Source organism: Vicugna pacos, chromosome 12 (genome assembly GCF_048564905.1).
Source record: "Vicugna pacos chromosome 12, VicPac4, whole genome shotgun sequence".
NCBI classification, from domain to species: Eukaryota; Metazoa; Chordata; class Mammalia; order Artiodactyla; family Camelidae; genus Vicugna; species Vicugna pacos.
Genome location: NC_132998.1, coordinates 53,523,885 through 53,544,159, shown reverse-complemented (window position 1 = coordinate 53,544,159; position 20,275 = coordinate 53,523,885). Strand labels below are relative to the sequence as shown.

Sequence of the window (20,275 nt, the reverse complement as noted above, 5' to 3'; positions counted from 1 at the left end):
CTCCTAATAGGCAATATGCCATCTCTTTAGTTCATTTTCTTACCTGTGTTCTTATAACTTAGTACCAGGATTTGCCCTGAGGAGTTGAAGCTGGCATTCATCCTTCCGTTCCAACTACAATAAATGTAATTGATAAAAATTTATTAAATACACTTATTTTATACTAATATATGGATAAAATGTATTTAGTAAGTATATAAATTATTAAGATTTTTCTAAGCATTCATTAAATGAGTAAAACAGATGAAGTTCTTAGCAACACATAGTTAACTGACACATAATTAACTTTCAGTAGTATTGGCTGCTATTTTGCTGTGATAATGCTGACTTCTGGAAAGAAGTCAAATGAAATGCATGCAAGGAATCAGAAGCAAATTGTTTTGATCAACTTTTGTTTTTAAATTGGAAATCAGCTTTATTAAAGCTGAGTAATAATAAAGCCAGCCAAGCTGTGTTGGTAACTCACCCATAAGAATTTAATGCTGCCATCTTTTTCACACATTTGTAATGATCCTTGACAAGTTTGGTTTATGAATTGAGATAATCTCCACTTGAAACTAGTTTTTTGAATTATCCATTACTTAATACAAAGAGTACTACTCCTTAAAAATAGCAGTTTATTTTATTAACATAAGATCTTTGAATACAGAATAAATCTTAAAGCTTCCATGCACTATTTGAAAGAGCCAGAGATTTTCAGATCAGTGTGACTGGCAGCTCATTACTAGCTAAGTTACATTTTATGGAAATTTCACATGCTTGAAAAAGGGACTACACTTAATCTTAAAATAATCTCCTTTTCAGGAGTGATTGGAATTTAAATATGTTTAAATGTATCCCCCAGAATGAAAACATTGTAGGTGGAGGCACTGCTCAGACTGCTCCGCAAAGTGCTACTTACTTGAATTTCTCTTTGAATTCTCATCCTGTGAGGAAGAAATTCCAGGGACAGATTTCCAGGGGAGAGGATGTAAGCACACACTGGCCCGCTGATTTGTCAGAAACAGGATTCAAACCTACCTCTCTTTGAGGTTTGTGTCTTACGTTCATAGCCTGTGCTCCAGTTTATGGAATATTTGTATTTTCCATAAATGCTTAGCTTTCACATCTTAAGACATGCCTGGACAGCTAATTCAAGGTCTTTGTCGTTCTCATTTCCTGCTGCTGCTTTGGGTCTTTTCTTTGGCTTGACATTCTCTGGGAGTCCTTTCTGTTTGATTTATTTGCCCCTCCTGTGTGGTCTCTCAGTACTCTTTGCATATTCTGTGGCGTTCACTACACCCTCGTTGCCTCTCATTGGCAGTGCCTCCTACTGTATGGGTACTCTTTGGGAGCAGAGATGACTTACCGCCTTCTTTCCCCAGAGCCTGGCACATAGTAGACTCTCCATAAGTACTTTTTGGAAGAATAGTTGAAATATTAAGTTTATAGGAAAAATAGGGTGGATGTTACAAGGATGATGGGCTTTAATTCAACTTACGGAGTTGCTCAGACGTTTTTGCTCAAACGATCTAACAGTGGAATGACAAAGCAGTTCTTTGGTAGTGTGGGGTGGTGGTTCAGAGCTCCGACTCTGGAGTCTGACAAACACAGGTTTTAATCCTGGCTGCCCTAACCTGAAGTTTCCTCCCCTCTGCGTGCACTGGAACTGTACCTGATGTCAGGTAGGTGCCCAGTGAATATTAGCTGTTATCATGGGAGAAACAGCCCTAATACTGTGCGACTGGGACTGGTAATTGGATGGCCAGCCCCCTCTTCCCTCCTATGCCTGGATTCTTTTGAAGCAAATCCAAGTAATCTTTTTTTTTAAATTTTTTTCATTTATTTATTTGTGGTGGGGGGAGGTAATCAGGCTTACTTATTTATTTAATGGAGGTACTGGGGATTGAACCCAGGACCCTCGTGCATGCTAGGCATATACTCTACCACTGAGCTATACCCTACCTGCCCAGGTAATCTTATTTCGTCTGTAAATACTTCAGTGTGTCTCTAAAAGGCAAGAAATTTTTTATGTGACCATGATGCTATTATTATCCCTAAGGATGGACAGTAAGTCATGATAATACCAGTGATAGCTACTGTTCCAGTTCCCTTGGTGGTCTCATAATATGTTTTTACAGTAGGTAAATTCAAGTAAGAATGCGGCCAAGATCTGCACATTATATTTCTTTATGTCTCTTAAGTCTCTTTATAAATTCCCTCTTTTCCCCCATTTTATTTTGTTGAAAAAAACAGATGGTTTATCCAATAGTTTCCCAAAGTCTAGATTTTGCTCTTTTCATCCATATGGTGCTATTTTTAATATGTTCCTCCAGCCTCTGTATTTTCTATAAACTGATGATGACCCAGAGGCTTGATTGGATTGGGGTCTTTTTATTTTTTTTTAAAGAGGGGCAAGAATGCTTCATGCTTGGTGGTACTATTCATTTCCTGTTCTGCCACGTAATTTTCTCAGTGTCTTATTTTCTCCCTTTTTGTGATACGATGTCGTCAGTGCGTTGAGGGTCTGCCATTCTGACCCATTAACTGTACATTTCCCCAGGTAGATTTTTACCTGAAGGTCTTAATAGTTATCGATGAATGTTGCCTCGACTCATTATTTCATTAGGACTGCAGAGTTACATTTGTTAAGTGGGGCTCTTAGAAAAGAGGAACTTTTTCTCATGAACTGTTTAGTTCTCTGGTGTGTAGGAGTGTCAGGAGAAATATTAGGTGCTTTCCTTCATTTTACCAGTTTTTGAAGTAGTGAATTGGTTCCATAGCACTGATCAAAAAGGACCAGTGAGATTTTGTTTTTGTTTTACTTTTAGCATAATTATGCACTCATGGGTTTAAAACTGCTTTTGGTTTGTTCCTTACAGATATTATCCTTTCTGATGTTCAGACTGTCCCATCTTTGGTTCATGGGAGTCCTTTGATACCACTCCAGGAGGCTTTGATAGCTTTCTGGCTTCCTGGTGTCCCAAGATGTTCCCGGGCCCTTTTGTACGGTACTGCCCCGGGCCTGGAATCCGCCGTTTCTCCGAGGAGCCCTTGTTCTTTTATAGGAAATGGTATTACTCTGAGCACGAGGGGTACTCATTGCTCCTGAGTTGGTTCCTGGTGTTACACATTTTCAGTGGATAAAGGCGGGCATTTTTTTAAATTGAAAATGTTTTCCTTATGTTTCTGATTCAAATTTAGGACTTCAGAGTTTTAAATTCCTTGATTTTATATTGGTATCTCTTCTCTCAGATGCTGAAAATCTTAGTTTCGAATGATATGAACATAACTTGTTTAATCTTACCCTATATTATAGTTTCAGAATAGCAATATCAACGTTACTACTAACATGATTACTGAAAATAGTGTATGATTTTTTTAAACTTCCTTTTGTCCTTAGGGTATGTTCCACTAGGGACATACAGCTTTATTACTGTATTTTAAAATCACCTGAAATAGTTCTTTTTGATGTGATTAAACTACCATCGCAATTCACAGTCAGATTTATATTTTTTAATCTAATTTTGTTTTATCATATACATGGTTTCAAGTTCAGATTTAAGTCTACAAAGCAGAGTGCACTTGGGAAAGTCTAGCTTTTATGCCTTTCTCCTTTTCCCCTTTTCTTAAAGGTAGCTTTTTAAATTAGTTTTTGTTTTATCCTTCCATTTCTAAAATACAAGTGCATATGAATATATATTATATATACATATGAATAAACTTGTATTTTCTCCCTTCCTGGGTAAAAGGTGGCTTACTATATACAGTTACTTGTGTTTTAACTTGCCAGCATATCCTGAGGATCACTTCATAGCAGTATGTAGATATTACTCATTTATTTTTAATGGCTGTATAGTGCTTCGTTAGGAGGACGTTCCTATGTTAGTTCACTCAGTCTTTTGCTGATGCTGTTGGCCTTATGCATGTATCTTTTCTTTTTTATTTTGCCCATTTATCTTTGAGTAAAGCCCTGTACGTGGGCATACTGGGTCACAGATTCAGTGAACAGGTCATTTTGTTAGATACTATGAAATTTTCCTCCAGAGGATTTGTACCATTTTACATTTCCAGAAATGCAGATGTTTTTACACTGTGATTCCGTGAACCTCTCAGGTATAGAGAGGTGAAATAGAAGTATACGGGAGAGAAAAAAGGAAGTACCATAATTTCTGATAACATGTCAGTGTTTAACGAAAACCTCATTTCTGCGATAAAGTGAATTGATCAGTAAACTATTTTCAAGTGAAAATGAAATATCCAGGGTTAGATGTTTGCTTTGGTGTATATGTGTGTGTATTATGAGTAAGGAATGAAAAATGTTATTTTGGAAAAAATAATAAATTATAATTGAGTGTGAAACACTTTAAGTTCCTTCTTAATACAACCTTTTTTTTAGCGTAGAGAGTATATTGGGTGAAAAAGCAAGGATTAGTCTCATTATGAGGACTGAAATTACTGTTTGCTACAATAAAGAAAACATTCATTGGATTTAAAATTTGGCATTTGTGGATTTAATACTTACAGTTTTGATTGTCCATATATTTTCTTCCCTCGGTCTCCAGGGGGCACTAGTTCCAGGACCCACCCCCGCCAATTCCAAAATCCCTGGATGCTCAAGTCCCTCATATAAAATGGCGTAGTATTTGCATGTGACCTATGCATATCCCCTGCATACTTTCAGTCATCTCTTATAATCTTATAATACCTAATACAGTGTAAATTCTGTGTCAGTAGTTGCCAGTGTGTGGCAAATTCAAGTTCTGCTTTTTGGAATTTTCTGGAATTTTTTTTTCTGTCTGAGGATGTGCTATCTATGGATCCAGAGGGCTGACTGAATGTCCTTGAAGGTCTGAGATGTATAATTTTGTAATTCTGTAATTGTGAGAGAATGTATAAATATTTTGTCAATGCTCTTCTTTCCCAGCCTTACTGCAGTCTTTTGTTGTTCCCTACTTAAATTTTTTAAATTTCTTTTTTAAAGGATATTTACATTTATTTATTTACTGAAGTACAGTTGATTTACATTGTTGTGTTAGTTTTGGGTGTACACCTATTTGTCTTATTTTTTAACGCTTTTTATTAAGAGTATGAGAGAGCGGGGAGGGTATAGCTCTGGGGTAGAGTGCATGCCTAGCATGCTCCAGGTCGTGGATTCAATCCCCAGTGCCTCCACCAAAAGGAGTAAGTAAATAGATAAACCTAATGACCTACCCACCCCGAAAAATTAAAAATAATTAAAGTATGAGAGAGTAAAATTTTTCAGTCAGTTTAACAAATGCAGGTTTTTATTTTATGATGAAAAGGTTTTTATTGTATTTTCTGATGAAATTATGTGCTACATTGGTGCTTGTGTTTGGGAATTTTTGGAAGTTCTGGGAAGGTGTTAGTCACAATTCTCAAAGTACTGTTGTAGGAAAGAAAAAATTGCAAAGAGAGGTTGGCATCAGGTTACAGAAGACCTTGGTTTTCAGGATAACAAGTTTAGAATTCATTCTGTAGACAGTGGGACATCAGTAAAGGCTTATAAGATTTCTTTTGTATTTTTCAAGTGAAAATCTTGAGTAGTGCACTCTTTAGTTCTCGTGTAAACTTTGTGATGTGATTGTGTAGTTATGTGAAACATTCTCTACTTACGGAGAAGCTGAAGCATAGTTGTTACTGTTAGTGGCCAACCCTGATAGCAGATGTTTATTGAGGCCATATTCTGCAGATACTCAGTTCACCACTAAGTACTTCACACGCATCGTCTTCCTCGTCCTCACGGCAGCTTCGAGGTGGGAGGGGATGTTGTTATCCCCATTCTCATCCTGTTAGAGGAGAAACCAGAGGCTTAGAGAAGTGTGATGCATGATCTGGGGTAGATCCTGGGCTTATAAAGAACATCATTAGGACAAGCAGTGGAATTTGAGTCATTTAGTTGGTCATAGTGATCAGTGTTAACTTTCTGATTTTGGTGATGGATTTGTGGTTAGATTGGCGATGTCCTTGTACTTAGGGTTATATATATTATGTATAATATATATAGTATTAAGGGGTAATGGGCATCATGCCTGAAGCCTACTCTCAACTGGTTCTAAAATGTGAACAGTTTTGAAATCTGGGTGAAATATTTAAGAGTTCTGCAACTCTTATGTAAATTTGAAATTACTTCAGAAGAAAAAAGAAAAAACTCTCATCCAAAGTCACATAGCCAGTGTGAGGCAGAGCAGAACAGTTAGCTGAACTTAGGTCTACCTCATTCTAAGTGTGTATGTCTGTCTGTCTTCACTGCCTCTTCTACTCATTCTAACCAAAGTCTCATATGAGAGCAAAGTTAAAAATATCAAGCAAATTTTCATTCATTCCTCACTGTTATTTATTAATTACTCGCTGTGACACTGTGAGCTATCACTGTCAGGTTTGTTCCAGATCAGATTGTCTTTGGTAGTATTTATGCTCTGAGGTCACTTGATAAATGTTAGATGATTATAGTCTTTTTTCTTTTGCTGTCTCTTGTATTGTAAGTTTATACTTTATAATGGACTGTTAAGCACATTTTATAAATTATACATCGTAATTTTAAATGTCACTATCTCAAATAATCACCTGCTTTTTGTTTTAACATAGGTCATCCTATGATGAGGCTTTTGCTATGGCTAATGACCCCTTGGAAGGCTTCCATGAAGTAAACCTTGCTTCACCTACTTCTCCGGACCTCCTTGGTGTGTATGAACCGGGAACTCAGGAGCAGACTACCTCTCCCAGTGTTATCTACCGGCCCCACCCCTCAGCGCTATGCCCCGCCCCTATCCAGGCCAACGCCTTAGATGTTTCCGACCTGCCGACGCAACCTGTCTATTCATCCCCCAGACGTTTAAATTGTGCTGAAATATCCGGTATCAGGTAGGAGATCTTCAAAATGCTTATTCTTGAGTATTGTATTAAACAAATAGAGTTTACATTTAATTATTTTAGAAAATTTGAATAATATAAGATTGTCCAAGAAGAGCAATACATGTTAGTGATCAAGAGCAGGGGTCGCAGACTTCTTGTGTTAAGGGCCTAATAGTAAGTATTTCAAGCTTTGTGGGCTGTGCATTCTCTGTTGTATTGCTGGGCTCGGCTGTTAAAGTGTGAAAGCGGCCGTAGACAGTACATAAATGAATAAGCTCCAATAAAACCTTGTATATGGACACTGAATTTTGAATTTCATGTGGTTTTCTGTACCACAAAATATTATTTTGATTTTTTCAGCCATTTGAAAATGTAAAAATCATTCGTGGCTTGTGGGCCTTAACAGGTGGCAGGCTAGATTTATCCTGCATTTAGTTTGCAGACCCTTGTTCTAGAGTTACACTGTCAAACAGAACTTTCTGGGGTGATGAAGATACTCTGTTTCTGGGCCGTCTAATATGCTAGCCATTAGCCACATGTGACTATGAAGGACTTGAAATGTGGTTACTTTGTCTCAGGACATGCTGTCTTTTTCTTTTTTTTTTTTTTTTTGTTTTTGTTTTGATTAGATGAGATGGCTAAGGCTTAAGCATAAACAAAAAGATACTATGTGGGTAATGTTTTTTTTTTAATTTTTATTTTGGAAAATTTCATGCATGTGCAAAAATTACAGGATGGCAGAATAAGCCCCTATGTACCCCTATGTCATTTAACTTCAACCATTTTCCTCATATGGCTAATTTTGTTTCATCAGTACCACAACCTTCCCTACCACTGCCAAGATTAGAAAACATTTCAAAAGGCTGAGAAAATATATTTGATACTAACAAGATGAAATACCATCAGCATAAATGGAAAGTTCTCCCTTTGAGGATGTTTTAAATGTATGTCTTTTGAGTTTAATTTCATTGATTCTAATTTTAAGAACAGAGAACTATTTTTTTACATTACTATACATATTTTATTCACAGATTATTCACAGATGAACCATACAATGACATATGGTTAGATTTCCTTTCTTAAGCAGTTCTTTGTTTTCTCTGGAGATAATTCTGTTCTTTTTTATTCGAAAATCTCTTTTTTATTGAAGTATAGTTGATTTACAGTGTTTCAGAAGAATAGCAAAGTGTCAGTTAGGACACGTTATTAATTAGATATAGTGGTGAACAGACTGGGTAATGCAGTTACAGATGTGTGTGTTAATGCCCGTTAAATTTGATCACATGCTGATGGTTTCTGAACTTTCCTTTACAGCATCCATGTTACAGACCCAGCACCTTGTTCTACCTCTGGAGTCACAGCTGGGTTAATGAAATTAACCACCAGAAAGGACAACTGTAAGGCAGAGAGGGAGTTTTTACAGGGTGCTACTGTAACCGAGGCTTGTGAGAGCAGTGATGATATCTTTGGGCTGAGTACTGATAGTCTGTCCCGCTTACGAAGCCCGTCTGTTTTGGAAGTCCGAGAAAAGGGCTACGAAAGATTAAAAGAAGAACTTGCAAAAGCTCAGAGGGTAAGCAAAAAGATATTTGGTTCTTCCATAAGTTACAGTCAAAATTAATATTTTTCCATGGCGGAGTGGGCAACTCAGGTGAAATCGTTACATTTCTACACTTACCCTTTGCATATACGCGGTCTCAGCTGCTGTTGGGCAGCATTTACTGATCTGTGAAATTGTCTGAGTGTCAAGAGGCTCAACCAAGACTGCCACCTGGAGAAAAGAGATCCTGCAGCTCTTCCCGTGCCCCCTGCATTGCCTGTTCCCTGTCTTGCATTCTCTTTAGTGCACATTTGGTGAGCTGTGTTCCACGTGTGGGTTCTTTCCTCAGTGTATGTGGTTGACTTTGTGGTTATTTACCCGAAGTCATTCAGTCCAGGTCATTATATTTTGAGGAATTGTTTTAGTAACAGTGCTTTGTCTTTCAGCTAGGTTTGAATATTTTCTTTACTTGGAGAACTTTCTTTTCCTAGTAGTTAGTTCTTTTTCCCACTTGGTTATCTTTAAAATTCCTGCTATTTATTCCCAAATTTCTGGCTACCTCTTACTCTTTTTCTGAGTCTGTAATTAAATTTCAAAGGGAAATTTGTAGCACTAAATATTCATACATTAGGAAAAAGGAAAAGTCTCAAATCAACAATTTAATCTCCCACTTTAAGAACCTAGAAAAAGAAGAGCAAAATACAGCCGAGAGCAAGCAGAAGGAAGGAAACAATAAAGATGAGAGCAGAAGTCAATGAAATTGACAACAGAAAAACTAGAGAAAATGAATGAAACAGAGTGCTGGTTTTTAAAAAGATCAATAAAATTGACAAACCTCTGACAAGACTGACGAAGGAAAAAGGACAGAAGACACAGATTATGAATAGCAGGAATGAAATGGGGGATCCCACGACAGACCCTGCAGACATCAAAAGTATCATAAAGGACGAGTACAAACGACTCTGTGTATATAAACGTTCACAAGTTAGGTGAAACGGACCAGTTCATATTTAGAAGACTGAGAAGATGAACAAACATTCTGTGGTATGATTTCCAGCATCTTAAGACATTTCACGTATATTCCTGCCCCTTCTCTACCAGACTTGACTCTTAAGAACATAATGTTGATTTTTGTATCCCCAGTGCCTAGCACAATACAGTACAATGCCTGGCATATATGTCTCTTTATAAATGCTTCAGTGAATGGCTAGTGGTTAAACAGCCATGCAGATATATTAAAACATTTTTGGTAAGTGGCTTTTATCAGAAAGAAAAACCAATAGCCTCTTCAATCTTTTCCCAGAGGTAGGGGATGTGGTGAGATGCGGTTATCTTTGGCTTCTGCCATCTGGCTCAGACTCGGTTGTCTTAATACAAAGTATTAAATGAAATCACTGTTTATATAGGAGTAAATATCCAACATATGTGCACATCTTCGGGAATACATTGTGGTTACTTAATGATTAGAATACACTGCTAATTTCTTAGCTCAAGTTGGGAATTTATTTTGAAATCTTTAGTTTTATTTAGAGATACTGTTGAGGTAATTGAAGTGATAATGACATGTGGACACACATACAGTGAATTTTATTATGAAGAGTACAAGATAGTATTAAGAGTTAGAGCTAAAGGCTAAAAAAGGACTGTTGAATATGAGAATATTTCCTGAATCATGGCAACTTGTGAATCAGAGTTATGTCAGCAATCATTCTCATTGTTCTCATTCTTTTAAAGAGCAGTCAGAAAATTACTTTTTTTCTACTCAACCTATTTTTGTCTTCCTATTTAAAGTGGGTTTTCTTGTAGGCAGCGTATCGTTAGATCTTGCTTTTTTATCCTTTCTAGTAACTTCTTCCCTTCTAATTGGTGTGTTTATGTTAGACTTTGCATTTAATGTGATACAGTTGGTTTAAATCTGCCATCTTACTGTTTGTTTTCTATTAGTTTCTTCTGTTTCTTTTTCCCTTTTTTCCTCCTCTTATGTCTTCTTTCAGATTAATTCCATATATTTTTTATAATTTCATCTTACCTCCTTTAGCTTATTCTTTGTTATGCTCATTTAGTGATTGCTTTAGGGTTTATAGTATGCATCTTTGCCACTCTACCTTCTAATGGTACTATACCACATCACATACAGTGTAGGACTTTACAGAAGTACACAGTTGACCCCTTGAACAACATGGGTTAGGGGCACTGACCTCCATGCAGTTGAAAATTTGCATATAACTTTACAGTCAGCCCTTGGTATTAATGGTTCTGCATCTGTGGATTCAACCATCCATGGATTGCATGGTAGTGTAATACGTATTTGTTGAAAGAAAAACCACATGTAAGTGGACCTGTGCAGTTCAAACCCACGTTGTTCAGGGGTCAGCTGTACAGTCTGTTTTTCCTTTCAATCTTTGTCCTGTGATTTTCGTACATATTACTTCTTCATATGCTTTAAAATCCACAATACATTTCGATTATTTTTTTCTTTGACTAATTGGTTATTTTTTAAAGGGACTTAAATAATAAGAACCCTTACATTTACCCACGTAGTTAACCATTTCTAGTGCTTGCAGTCCTTCACGTGGATCCAGAGTGCCGTCTCATACCATTTTCCTTCTACTTGAAGGACATTCTTTAGCAAGTTTGTTGTATGTGTTTGCTGCTGATAAATTTTTTTAAGCTTTGTATATCTTAAAAAGTCTTTTCCTCACCTTTGCTTTTGAAAGGTATTTTCATTGGGTAAAGAAGTTTAGGTTGACAGTTTTTTCTTTTAGTACCTCAGAGATGTTGCTCTGGTGTCTTCTAGCTTGCACCGTTTCTCACAAGAAGTCAGGTGTTACCTTTGGTTCTCTGCATGTGATGTGATATTCTTTTTTATCGCTGGCTGTAAGCGATTGGACTATGGTGTGCTTTGGTGTAGTTTTCTTCAGGTTTCTTGAGCGTGGGATTTGTTGAGCTTCTTGAGTCTGTAGGTTGTATGTTTTCATAGGATTTGGGAAATTTGGGCCATTATTTGTCAAGAAACATCATGCCCCCTGTACCTCTCCTCTCCTTTGGGACGTCTGTTACACGTACATTAGATTGCCTAAAGTTGTCCCACGGCTCACTGGTGCTCTGTTTATTTTATTTTTATTCTGTTCTATTCTTTGTTTTTCCCTGTGTTTCATTTGGATAATTTCTCTTGCTGTGTCTTCAATGTCACTGCTCTTTTTTTCCTTCAATATCTAATACTTTATTTAGTCCTATACAACATGTTTTTTATCACAGTAGTCCTTGGTGGGCAGCCACTTCCCAGTGACAGGTCCATGCTGTGTGCAGGGGGAGCAACCACGTGATGACTGATTTCCAGGTGCAGGGCTGCCAGAGATGGTTGTGGTCCTTCACTTGTTTGGCCTCGTATAGGCCATTGCTGAAGAACAACAGTTTTTGGTGGAATTCCGAGGCAGAAGTTGGGTTTTAGAACATCTTTTTTAAAATGTAGATTCCTGGAGTCTACCTCAGATTCTGTTGAAACAAAATTATTGTATTGAGGCTTGAGGATATGCATTTTCAATAAACTACCCTGTTGATTCTTATACTCACTGAAGTATGAGACCTGCTGGTATAAGGTGTTACTTTGAACTTTTAGTTATTCTTCCTTAAAAGAGAATGAAGTGACTTGGAAAATAAAATCCAGTGGACTAGCTTACAGCCAGAGAACGTCATTCAAAAACACATACCTGAACCAAATCCACGTTTAGCATGGCCCTACTAACTGTGGCCAAGGATGTTTATAATTTATTGTGTTGTTTTATAAACAAACATTTCTTGAGTAACCAGAGTACTCACAGCATTGTATTAGGACCTGTAGGGGGAAAAATAAATTAGATTTGACCCTACTCGTAAGATGTGTTCTAGCTGGGGAGAACAGACATGTATACACAGTAGTGTTTCATTGATTCTGACTTGTACACTTTCCCCCATTTTATCCTCTCTGAAATCAGTACGAGTTTTAAAATTGCTCTGAACTAGGCAACAGCCATGACAGTTGTCACTGCTTGTTTGTGAACTTGCTTACGGCTAGTCCTGGTTTTAATTTAGTTGAGTTATGGGAGTCAGGTGCTGTGTTGCTCTTAATTACTTGGTGAAGTATCTTGCAAAAGGACCACGCTATATGACATCAGAACAAAAAGAAAGGTGCAACAGAGGACGACATCTGATAACAATCCGTCTCCATCAGTTTAAAAGAGTTCTTCCTATAAAGTATAAAAGGAAAATTCTAAGTGAAGAAAAACCCCATCAGATCATAGTTTCATTGCCAGCAGTTTTTCTTTCTTGAGGTATAAAATGTTTATCTTGAAAGTAGTGAATCTTGAACTTGATGGAATACACTTGGCCGTAGTCTGATACTCTGTTTTAAGTCTCTCCCGAGTTTCTTTTCTCTAGTCCTACCACTCCAAGTCTGTATCTAAAGCACTGCAGTAATCAGCTGTTTTCCCTGTCTCCACTCTCTTTTTAATTTTAGTTTTTTAAACCTAGTCACACTGTTCAGGTTACCGTTTTGAAATGTAAATCTGATTGTCACTATCCGGTGTAAAATCATTCAATGACTTCTGTTGCCTTTAAAGTCAGTCTCACTTTCTTAGCCAAGGCTTTTCAGGACTGGCCATAAACCTAATTTTCTGGCATTCTCTAACTGGCAGCCACCCCTCCCCACCTTCAGCTACTATAGAACACGCTGTTTCAGTCTCTCCATTTGGCAAAATCCTACTTCTTCTAGTATGTACACATCACTACTGTAGCCCTTACCAAGTTTACCTTGTGAATCTGTTTAAAGATTTGCTACCCTCATTGGACTGTGACTTTGTGGAAAGCATGGACTGGATCTCATTCCTTTTCTGTTTCCAGTACTTAGATGAATGCCTGATGCATTGTTAAGACAAAATTAATGTTTGTTGAAGGAGTGAATTTTGAATAGCTGCGTTATCGTATAAAATACTGATAATGAGAAGTACAAATGACATTCTGAAAAATACTCACATGGAATACGAATTTGACTTTGTGGGTAGACTGAGTTGGACCTAGAAGCATAGAGATGAAGTAGTCAGACATACAGGGAAAGGATCAGTCCAGGTGGATGGGGTCAGGGTAGGTAATGAAACAAGAAGGAATCAGACCAGTTTAACTCTAGTTTTAAAGTATGGATCACGGGCAGTATCTCTTGAGAAGGGGACCTGAGAACATACTACAGACGGTCTTCAGTCTCAGGGTGAGGTTTTTGGCACTTTGGTAGATGGTAAGAGGCTATTCAAGAATTATGCCTTCATGAATGACATAAGTATTGCCTTAAGGATTGGAAGCTTCTCAAGGGGACGGGATCTTACTTGGTTTTGTAGCCTGAGGGACAACCATAGCACCTGCATAGTAGGAAATGTTTAATGAATTGACCTAGTTTTCATTTGTAAGTGTAAAATCGTGAAATTTTAGAGTTCAGAAGAATCTGGTATTAAATTTATGCATGTGTAGATTTATAAATTAACTCAGGGAAAACTGGCATCTTATGATGTCTTTCTATCCAAAAACATAAAATGTCTTTCTTGCTATATGTTTAGGTCTCCTTTTGTATTTTGTGTTTGCGAGTATTTTTGAGTTTCCACTTTACATCGTAGTCTTTAGCATTATGAAATTCCCTTTATCTTCTTTAATGACTTTTGCCCTGAATTTGGCCTAGTCTGAATCAAGATTGAAGTCTCTATTTTGTTTTTATTTGGATTATATTTTTCAGTACACTTCTGCCTGTCTTGTTAATCTGTCTGAGTCACTTTGTGTTAGGTGTGTCTCTTGTCTAGAGCATAGAGATGCATTTTGCTTTTTAAGCCACTCTGAAAATCATTTTCTTTTGATTAGTGAGTTGCACACATTTATTTTTATTGGTAAGTGTGCTACATTTGGGCTTGTTTCTGCCGTGTAACTTTCCCATGTCTACTCTGTACACACACAGACCTTTTCACTATGTGCTCTGTTTTCTTTGTGCCCCCTTTTTCTCCTTTTTGGTATTTTGGAAGGTTTGATTTCCATTCTAGTTGTTACCTTTAATCAAAGAACTTCTATATCTTAGCTCTTCTTTAGAAACTGACTTTGTTCCCAGCATAAGCAGTACAATAAAGTATCTAGTAACTGTTTCTTTCCTTTTCTTCTAACATTTAATTTTAGTTACAAGTTTTAATTTGATGTTATACATGTTTAGGTTTATACCAGTTGATTAAAAAAAATAAATTGATGAATTTTACTTTCTACTTAGATGAAGCATAACATACCATATCCTTCTTTTTTTTCTTTTCTTTTTTTTTTTCAATGGAAGTACCGGGGATTGAACCTCGTGTGTGCTAAGCATGCTCTCTACCACTGAGCTGTACCCACTCCCTTATACCAGTTGATGTGTGAGCCTCATGTTGTATCCCTTTGTTCCCAGTTAATATTTAAGAATTTTAGTGAATTTAGTTTCATCTTTCTCCTATTTTTTTCTCTGTGTTATTTTTACGTTTTTTAAAAGCTTATGCCATTTACCATAACTGTTTTGTCAGCTTTATCCCCATTTGAAAAATAGATTTTTTAGAGCAATTTTAGGTTTACAGCAGAGTTGAGAGGGAAATCCGAGTTCACATACACCCCCTTTCCCCACATATGCAGAGCCTCTCCTGCTCTCAGCATCTCACCCCAGAAAGGTACATTTGTCAATTGATGGATGTAAACTGACATGCTATTGTCCACCATTTACTTCAGTGTTTACTTTAGGGTTCACTCTTGGTGATGTACATCTGATGGATTTTGACAAATTTATAATGACATGTGTCTATCATTGTAGGATCATGTGGAATAGTTTCACTGTCCTAAAAATCCTCTGCTCTACCTGCTCACCTCTTCCTAGCCTTCAGTCCCTGGCAGCCCGCTGATCTTTTCACTGTCTCCATGATTTTCACTGTTTCAGAATGTCATGTAGTTGGAGCCGTAAAGTGTGTAGCCTTTGCAAACTGGATTTTCTTATTTAGGCATGCATTCATTTTCCTCCATGGCTTTTCGTGGCTTGGTAGCACATTTCCTTTCAGCGCTGAATAATATTTCATTGTTTGGATGTACCACAGCTTATTTATTCATTCACTTACTGAAAGTTGGGTTGCTTCCAAGATTTGGCAGTTATGAATGTTTAAACATCTGTGTGCAGGTTTCTGTGTGAATATAAGTTCAGCTCCTTTGGGTAAATACCAAGGAGTGTGATTGCTTGATCGTGTAGTAAGAGGGGGTTCGGGACCTTCCAATGCCACTCTCTTCAATCGCCGCCTCGAGAAAACCTTGAGCAAAGCTTACCTCTGAGAGACAGAAGTGGCCACACAGATACCCAATAACAACAAAAGGGAAAGCTCTGGAACCTAGAACTGCGAGAGCCATCCTGGTTCATCCTGCTCCTTCCCAGGACCCTCTTCCTAATAATCCGGGGAAATCCAATTCATTTAACTGTGAAAAGCAGACAAAAGGCATGTGAAGCTAGCATAGTAAAGCGGTTAAACACAAAGGTAGGTAAACCACAAGTGAAAGAAAATCAACAGCTATCAAATCTCAACAGCATTTTATGCTGGAAAACAATGGTCATTTTTTAAGATACTTAAATGAAAAAACTGCAAGCTGAGGATTGCATACCCAGCCATAGTATCCTCAAGTTAAGACCAGAGACAAGGAGTTATAAACCTGTAAAACTTCAGAAAGTATTTCCCCCATGTGTCTGCCTGAGTAATCAAGCAGAGAATGAGTTTCAGATAATCAAGAAAAAAAACGGAAGCAGCTTTAACATTAAGGATTAGGAGTGAAAAGCAAATGGTGTTCACTGTAGAACCACAACTAAAAGATGAGGATGCCACAAGAGTGAAAAGACAAGCCACAGACCGGAAGGAAATATCTGTAAAAGATGTTTGATAAAGGACTATTAACCAAGATACGCAAAGAATTCTCAAAACTCAGCGGTAAGAAAACAAATAACCTGATTTTAAAATGTGCAAAAGATCTGAACAGACACCCCATCAAAGATACACAGGTGGCAAATAAGCATATGAAAAAATGGATAGGAGAGGCTGAGGCGCAGGCTCGCTGGAAAGCCCAGCCCTGGTGCAGCGGGCCCGCGGTCAGGAACGGTCCCACAGGCACAGAGCTGCTCGCTGAGGGGCGAGGGGTCTACACCCTGCGTATTTTGTATTTGTACAACGGACCACTGTGGTTATACGTTTATATTAAAGGGGGAAAAATCCTAAAAAAAAAAAAAGAGAGAAAAGGAAAAAAAGAAATGAGAGTGCCCTGGGCCCCTGGGCCCTGGGAACCTGCAGTGGGAAGATGAGCCCCAAACGTCTGGCTTTGAAACCCAGTGGGGCTTATTTCCAGGAAAAAGCCTGCAAGGAACCGACATTTCACTCTGAAAAGGCTCACACACGGACTGACTTGCCCTGAGACCCAGTGCAAACGCAGCAGTGTGGGAAGTGCCTAGACCGTGTGTGAGGGAGATTCATCTGCTGACCTTACGGCATCTGTTGGGGCTCTCCCTGGGGGTGGGGGTGCTGCGCTGTGCCCCCGCCTTGCCGGGGTCCTCCATGCCTGTGTTCTCCCACAGCCTCACTGAAGCAGGCGGGCACGTCCCAGCCCCACGGCAGCCAGTGGGCACACACAGTCCACACGGGGTGCCCCTTGGATGCCTGGCTCTGGAGGCTGTGTTTTTGGGCCCCACAGAACTGAAGCAATCAGAGAGACAGTTCTAGGCAGACTACCACCCCCGGGGCACGGCGTAGACGGCGGACTGAAACGCAGTCCCAGTCTTCCTGTGAACCATCCTGTTTACTTGTCCTGAGGCTTCCGCCTGAGGGGCAGGCTTGAGGTTTACCACACGTTTAAAGGGCACGGGGTGCGCGCAGGGAACGCAGGGCAGGGGATGCCGTCTTTGCTCTCTCCCTTGGCCTCACTACGGGTTGCTGGTGCCTCCCAGAAAGGAGCTTATACACTTGTCCGGAGCCCTGATTTTTGTGACCGTTGCCAACGGGACACCTCGGATCACCTGGTCCAGAGGCCAGCAGGGCTTTAGATTGTGTTCCCGAGGGGCTGTCTGTATTTTCATACTTTGAAAGCTGCTGCTCGAGGGTCTGGTTTCTCATCAGCCTGAAACTAGGTGCTGACTGAGATCCCTCCCTTTGGAACACTGACAGGTCTCGGTGCAAACTCAACAGCTGGGACCTGTCAAGGGTAAACCAGGGTGCTTGGACAGTCACAAAGGTCCAAGCGGCAGCCAAGAGCTAGGACTTGAGCAGTAGGGCTCATCTTTAACACGAGGCCACGCCTTTGAGACTGGGAGAGGGAGTTTTGCATAATACATGGAAGCTAACACGGAGAGTCAAGCGAAATTAGGAAACAGAGAAATACGTTCCAAATGAAAGAACAAGATAAAACCCCAGAAAAAAAGTGTAAACGTAACAAAAAACAGGTAAGTAATTTACCTGATAAAGAGTTCAGAATAATGGTCTCACCACAGCCGGGAGAAGAATGGATGAACACAGTGAGAATTTCAACAAAGAGACAGAAAATATAAGAAAGTACCAAACAGAATCACAGAGCCAAAAAATGTAGTAACAACTGAAAAATATACTGGAGGGCTCAACAACAGACTAGATGAAGAAGAAAGGATCAGTGATCTGGAAGACAGGGCAGTGGGACTCAGCAAACAGAGCAGCAAAAAGAAATGTGACAAAAAGTGAAGATAACTTAAGGGCCTTGCGGAACTGCGTCACAGTATTTGGGTCCCAGAAGAAGGGGCGGCGAAGTCTCTCAAGAAATAATGGCTGAAAACTTCCTCAACCTGGGAAAAGAAGCAGGCATCCAGGTCCAGGAAGCCCATAGAATTCCCAAAAAGCTGAACTCAGAGAGACACACACCAAGGCACAGTATAATCAAAATATCAGCAAGTGAAAAACAACTTGTTACATACAAGGGGACCACCGCCAACCCACCCCACTCCCAGTTAAGACTCTCAGCAGGTCTTTCAGCAAAACCGCAGGCCAGCAGGGACTGGCCTGACACATTCACAGTGCTGAAAGGAAAAACCTTCCAACCAAAAATACTCTGCCCAGCAAGACAGTCATTCAGCGTTGAAGGAGGGGTAGTTTCCCAGACAGGTGAAAGCTAGAGAAGTTAATCCCCGCTATACCAGCCTTACAGGAAAGGTTAAAGGGACTTCTTTAAGCTGAAAAGAGAGGGCAATAATTAGTAACAACAGAACCATGAAAGCAGGAGGTTTTCTCCATTAGCCCAGTGTCTCTGAGCTTTAGGCTTGTAGCATTACATCATAACATACTTATTTTTTTCTAATAATACTTTTGGTGATTTGTTTCCTTTGGAACCTTGCCACCCCTCCTTTAATATCTGAACCTTCTCTCTCTCTCTCTCTCCCCATTATTCCTGCTCTGCAATTTGGCTTTATAATCCAAGAGTTTTCCCCTTAAGGTGGGGCTCGGCCCTTCTGGAAAGGGCTCTCTGCTGGGTGCTTTGAGATCCCTGAGAGTTCAGAGCCTCCCTCTGCTGTTCACTCCGCTATACATAAGGTTTTTGCACTCGTCTGCAACTTGGTGCCTGTGAAAACCTTTCCCTTTCTCTCCATTTGTTCTCAGATTTTTTTCCTCCCAGTTTTTACCAAGGGCAGAATCCTCCTCTTTCGGCTTATTTGTACTGCTCTGGGGGTTCTGAGGCTGTGGGCCTGGCGTCTGGGCAGCGTGGCCACGTTTTCTACAGCTTATGGGCTTCTCTTCTACCTGGTTTTGTTGAAGATGTAGTCACTGGACTCTGTATATTTGGTTTTCAGGGGTTGTTGCAGAATTCAAAAACTATGCTTTCACAATTACAGCACAGCTAACTCATTATTTTATTAGTGTATTTGTGACCAATAGATAGGGAGCTTGGATTTTTTTATCTCTAAGGGTGATGGATTAATTTAGAGCAATGTATAAAATTGCATATTTTAACATCTTAAAAGAATTTTTAGCATCTGTGTCCTATTGAGGAGTTGTGTATAAATGTAGGATTTTTGTCATTAATATTCTTCTTGATTTTAAATGTAAATACACATTTTTTACCTCTGGTTGCGATATTAAATGAGCATAGTCTCCTAATGGGAATTTTAGACTAATTACAGTATGGTACATGAAGTTGCCTGGAGGTAAACAGGTTTTAATGTAAACATGAAAAAAACCTCGCAGGACTTTTACTGAAATGAATAAGCATGATTAAATTTCTTGCTCAGAGAAAAGGAAAAAAGAATGAAGTTACTTGTTTGTTTTCACATGTAATAGATAATTATACTGAATCCTTGGATATTTATGAAAGAAACATGAAAATTTAATATGTGAGTTGGAATTATTTGTAAGTTTAGATTTGCTGGATTGTTTCCACATGGCAAGTGCTAAATAAGCACGTTGTGTGAATATTGTAGGAGGGACAGTGTTTGTATTTTGTGATTTCATTAGTAAAGATTATGTAGTCTGCTGAACCTGACTTCAAACTTTGGAAACCAAAAATAAAATGATCGATTTCTCATAGGAACTGAAGTTAAAAGATGAAGAGTGTGAGAGGCTCTCTAAAGTACGAGATCAACTTGGACAGGAATTGGAGGAGCTCACAGCTAGTCTGTTTGAGGTTGGTCTGTTTACATCTTGGCCAAGAGCAACGTCTTGATTTTTGTATATTGATAGACTTGTTCTTTTGAGGGACTCTTGAAAAAGATATGCTTAGCTTCATGCATATTTGTAAGTTCTCTGAAAAAAATAAACTATGTAAGAAATGTAGAGTCTACAATTTAAAGTGATGTGAAGGAAGGAAAACCAGAATCAG

The 20,275-nt window shown here is 38.8% G+C and overlaps 1 protein-coding gene across 5 annotated transcripts in view; it reads left to right on the top strand.

The window, feature by feature from the left end:
- The window catches only part of RAB3IP (RAB3A interacting protein), a 44,129-nt gene that overhangs the window by 6,879 nt on the left and 16,975 nt on the right, over positions 1-20,275 (top strand). For 4 of the 5 annotated variants that reach the window (XM_072973406.1, XM_072973405.1, XM_015247756.3 and 1 more), the window contains 3 exons: positions 6,589-6,864; positions 8,170-8,428; positions 19,985-20,080. In XM_072973406.1, coding sequence (XP_072829507.1) covers positions 6,614-6,864; positions 8,170-8,428; positions 19,985-20,080 — 606 coding nt within the window. In that variant the 5' untranslated portion in view covers positions 6,589-6,613. Of the gene's footprint in view, positions 1-6,588; positions 6,865-8,169; positions 8,429-19,984; positions 20,081-20,275 lie in introns of those variants that run through there. The other variant, XM_072973404.1, reaches the window with a different exon arrangement.